This window comes from Falco naumanni, chromosome 3 (genome assembly GCF_017639655.2).
Source record: "Falco naumanni isolate bFalNau1 chromosome 3, bFalNau1.pat, whole genome shotgun sequence".
In the NCBI taxonomy this organism is placed as follows: domain Eukaryota; kingdom Metazoa; phylum Chordata; class Aves; order Falconiformes; family Falconidae; genus Falco; species Falco naumanni.
The window spans coordinates 87,384,370-87,389,142 of record NC_054056.1 but is presented as its reverse complement, the minus strand read 5'-3'; the positions used below and the strand labels follow the sequence as shown (position 1 = coordinate 87,389,142).

General features: G+C 55.1%; 1 protein-coding gene across 1 annotated transcript in view; it reads left to right on the top strand.

Moving 5' to 3' along the window:
- Window positions 1-875: 875 nt before the first annotated feature.
- RBIS (ribosomal biogenesis factor) overlaps window positions 876-4,773 on the top strand; it is a 542,143-nt gene continuing 538,245 nt past the window's right edge. The window contains exon 1 of the mRNA XM_040586181.1: window positions 876-1,041. Within this exon, the coding sequence (XP_040442115.1) occupies window positions 922-1,041 (120 nt within the window). The 5' untranslated portion in view covers window positions 876-921. The remainder of the gene's footprint in view (window positions 1,042-4,773) is intronic.

The following is a 4,773-nucleotide window of genomic DNA, read 5'->3' as shown; positions in this document are numbered from 1 at the left end:
CGGGCCCCGGCACCCCCGGCCCCGTTCTCGCCCCGAGGCCCCGCCGTGCCCCCAGCGCAGCGCCCTCGGGGCGGCCCGGGGGCGGTGGCCAGCCGGCAGCGGTGGTGCTGCCTCGCCGGGGGCCGCTCCGACGGCGCTGAGGTGTTACCCCGCCGCTAGCCGCCCGTCCGCCGGCGGCATGGGGACATCAGTACCTGTGCCGGGGGCCGCCCGCCGCGGCCGCCCCCAGAGCAAAGAGAGGGGCGCCCCGCCGCCCCCTCCCGCCGGGCCCCGAGGGGAGGCGACCCGGAGATGGAACCGGCCGGGGAAACAGGCACGTTTTACCGGCGAGGCGCAGGAGTCAGAAGGGTTTCCCACAACACACTCGATTTTATTTTTCTTTTTAATTGTTTATTATTTTAAACCCTGTGTTTCACGGACTGTCACGCACGTGCCGTGGTACCGTGGCACAGCGCGGCTTCCCCCGTTGGAAGCTGCCTGCGGACACCGGAGCCTGCGCGGCAAGCGGGGAGTGCACGCTGGGACGGGGACGTCGCTCCCCTGCTCCCCGTCCCCCCTGCTCTCCACGCCCCGCCGCTCCCCGTCCCCCCTGCTCCCCGTCTCCGTCCCGGCTCCCCACGCCCCGCCGCTCCTCGTCCCCGCTCCCCATTCCCCCCGCTCCCCATCCCCGTCCCCCGCTCCCCACGCCCCGCCGCTCCTCGTCCCCGCTCCCCATTCCCGCCGCTCCCCATCCCCGTCCCCCGCTCCCCACGCCGCGCCGCTCCCCGGTGGCCGCCGCGGGGCCGGGCAGGAGACAGGCGGCGGGGCACAGCGCCCCCTGCCGGCCCAGCCTCCCAATGTCAGTGCTGGCGGGGGATCGGCGGCTTCCCCGGCGCGCGGGTGTGACGTCAGCCGGGAGGCCGGTCGCGCGCTGCCGCCGCCATGGGGAAGAGCCGGCCGCGCGCGGGGAAGGCGGGCAGCGTTTTCCGCATCGCTCGCAGCGGCGCCGCCAAGGCCAAGGCCAAGGGCAAGGCGCGGCCCGTCACCTCCGGGCTGAAGCAGGTGAGCGGCGCGGGGGGAGGGGGCCGGCCGGGGCCGCGGCGTGGCGGCTCCCCGCCGGAGGGCCGAGGCCTGCGGGCCCCGCTTGAGGCTTCGGCCTGGCGCGCCGGGCCGGGCCGGGCGGCCTCGCCGCCTCTGCGGCCCGCGGCGAGCGCTTGTGGCCGTGCGCGGAGAGCTGAGGTGGGCTGTGCTGTGCTTTGCCGGGCGCGGAACTGCAAAGTACGCGGTTTCCACCCGAAAAATAGGTGTGTACGGGGACGTCGTCGTCTTCAGAAAGCAGAGCACAAGAAGTTGATTTGACGAATCTCCCGCAAGCACCTGCCACAAAAGGCTTCAAGCTGTTCCCCTTGACGGAAATACTTAGAAAGTATTCAGTGAGCTCAGGTCGGCTAGACCATGCGTGCGGCATCACTGTTGCTGTAATTCAGGGTATAGTTTAACAAAATGGCTTGATGCAGACCACCAGGCACAGATGCTGCAGGGGGAAGACCTGTTCCTTCCGCCGTGCTCCGAACCCCAGCCCACTTTACCAGGTTCTGGGCACTGTTCCCACAGCTCTCCTTGATGCTGGCTTGGGAGCTCATTGCATACTAGGTGATTCAACTTGCTAAATCAACAGCAAAAGCAATTAAAAATGTGGTTTGTGTTTTTCTGTGCTGGGTTGACAAGTTGAACAAATTTCATTATGAATGAGCACAATCAGAAACATTTTGGGGAGGAAGAACCAGAAAGAATGGAGCCTTTTCTGGTCTAGTAGCTGTTTATTTGTCCCAGCTGTGAAATAAAACCATGCCGGTGAGACACAGTGAATAGCTCTAAGGGCACACACTGCCTTATGTTTTACTCTTAATTCCTCTTTTTTCCCCCTTCTTGCACCTTAGATGGGCTGTGATGCTCTGCAGACTCTTCTGTGAGCTGATTTAACACACTAAAGCAATGGAAAAGTGAACAAGCAAAAATAATATTCAGCCACTTTTGTGTCCGGAGAGTACGGCAGCCCAGAGGAGGGAGGGAGTGGGTCGTGTGACTGGGAGTGATGCAGGGAAAGAGGGATGTGGGTGATCTGATCAAGAGTTTTCCTCTTGGTAGCATTAAATAATTAAAACAGTATCTTCTCAAACTTTCCCTCCAGCCTGAGTTGTGTGATCTGCTGAGACTTCAGCTGGTTCCTTTATAAGGGTATCTGATAATAAAAGCAGAAAGTTGGTGGTTTACTGTTCGCATCAGATTTGGTTGCAGTCTACTGGGAAACAGAGTTAAATAGCAGCTCCAACAAAAGGCCCTTTGAGATCTTCTGCAAGCTAAAGCCACTTGACAGGCTAATCTGGTAGACAGACAGGAACGTAACAAACTTTGGAAATAAACATATTTCATGTTGCTGCTGTCACATCTCTACTTTGTCTAGAGGGTTCTGTATAATAAAGGGAGAAACAGGTTTTAAAAACATATTCATGAAAAGTCAGTAGCTTGTTAGGAGTAAAATTTTATTCTGTGTGTTTAAAACTGTTCTTTAATTCATTAAGCCTTTTTGGATTTACTAAGCTTTATAGGAAGATGATCAGAAAAAAAGATGTTAAAATACATTATTCTTTAATAGATAAAAGCCCATTAAAACTATTCAAACAACTTCTGATATAGATACACTTGCTAGTTATAGAGCCTCTTTCTTTGTACAAGTCCTGCTGGAGTAGCTGAGGATGTCAGGTATTAAAACTGACTGGATCCTTTCAGCACCCCTCTGAATCTGCAAAATGGTAACGAGCCCTGAGGGGAAACCAAAGATCTTTGTAAATTGGGTTGGCCACAGCTGCATCAACTCTGACTTGAGCTAGGAGCTGAGTTGATGTTTCTGGAGTCACTGTTCAGTTTATTATAAATTAAAGCGCTAATCTGAGTAGACTTGTTTTGTCAGCCTCTTGCCACTGCTTTCTTACTACTGGTTCTCCTAGTCATTCAGGATAAATGGAATTGTTATTAATGTATACGTGTTCTGAAATTATGGAAGCATTTGAAAGCAAACTGAGTATGTGTAACCATTCACAGTTTGCTTCTGCCTGTGTAAATAGCTGAGAGGTGAATTACAGGGGGAGCCTTTGGAAGAGCAGTAGGTATCCTGAAACTTCGGGTCACCTGAAGACAATGAGCATGCCTCTGGAACAGTTGCAGTGCAATGGGCCCGTATCTGGAGGTGCTCCAGGCACTGGAGCAGAGGTTCCCCTGCTTCATCACACATTCCCCGGCTTCATCACACTATCTTTATCAATGATCTGGATGAGGGGTCAAGAGCAATCTCAGTAAGTTTGCAGGTGACACCAAGGTGGGTGGGAGTGTTGATCTGCCGGAGGGCAGGCAGGCTCTGCAGAGGGGTCTGGACAGGCTGGACCGATGGGCTGAGGCCAGTTGTATGAGGTGCAACCAGGCCCAGTGCCGGGCCCTGCCCTTGGGTCACACCAGCCCCACGCAGCGCTACAGGCTGGGGCAGAGCGGCTGGGAAGTGCCTGGTGGGAAAGGGCCTGGGGGTGCTGGTCACCAGCCAGCTGGACATGAGCCAGCAGTGTGCCCAGGGGGCCAAGAAGGCCAGCAGCATCCTGGCTTGTGTCGGAAGCAGTGTGGCCAGCAGGACCATGATATGGAGAAATAGTGTGAAATGGGGACGCTTAACACCAACTGTGATTGTATATGTCTGCTCAAGGAATGTGGGTATGGTGACTAGTCATGGGTGCGGTGTCTGGTCACACAGGCACACAGCTCTGAGGAGACAACTACAGTTTTTGAGGAGACGCCTGCCCCTCTTCCTCTAACAAAGGGGAGACGGGGAGACGCCTGCCCTTCTTTCTCTAACAAAGGGGCTATTTAAAAGAGAATGAGAGAAGATGAGAGACATTCAAATGCTATCTAGAGGGAGGGAGTGCTAAGTCTCCTTGCTGGAGAAGATGGGATGGTCACAAGAACATGACTCACCTACAAACCTGCAAGACCACCACATTCCAGGAAACGGACTGATAAGCTAATTAACATACGAAGCGGGGTTTAGGTAACAAATATGTATAGGCGCTAATTGAATATTCATTTGTTTCATTGTATAAATGTGGGATGGTTCGTCACTTCGGGTATGCACGCTTGTGGAGGAGCGATCCCCCGTGCATCTGCGCGCAACAAACATACCTACTTTATAACTTTCGAGTTATAGAGTCTAATTCCGCACGTCAGTTTTGGCGAGCCAGGCAGGAGGATTTCTGCTCGGCTGAGGGACCAGCTGCAGAGCGGACGCTCCTAGGCGCGCCCCGGGAGATTTCCTCGGAGGAGCCTCCTCTTCTCAGCTGTTCACCCGGGAGCAGAAAAGAACCCCTGGATCCGCGGATAAAACGGTATGTTCAGTAACGGGGCGGCTGGTGAGACGCACGGAGACGTCCGGCGCGCAGCGTAGTCCCCAGGAGGAAAGGTACCTTGGGAGGGGGTTTGCTGACCAAGGGGTGGCCGCTAGCGATCTTGAGGGCAGATCGAGCAAACCCGAGGTTACTGCCATTCCTAAAAGCCCGGAGGCCTCGTGACGGAAAGCGGGGGGCGGGACGGAATAAGGTGGAATCTCACAGGAACAAGAGGGACCTCTTAGCAAAAGTAAAAGGGAAACTTTTGCGTAGGAAAAAAGGGGGAAGCTAAAAACTTCCATTGGGTTGTCTTAAGGATTGGGGAATTCCTAGAATATAACAACTGAAATAGCGCTCTGTGTCTTGT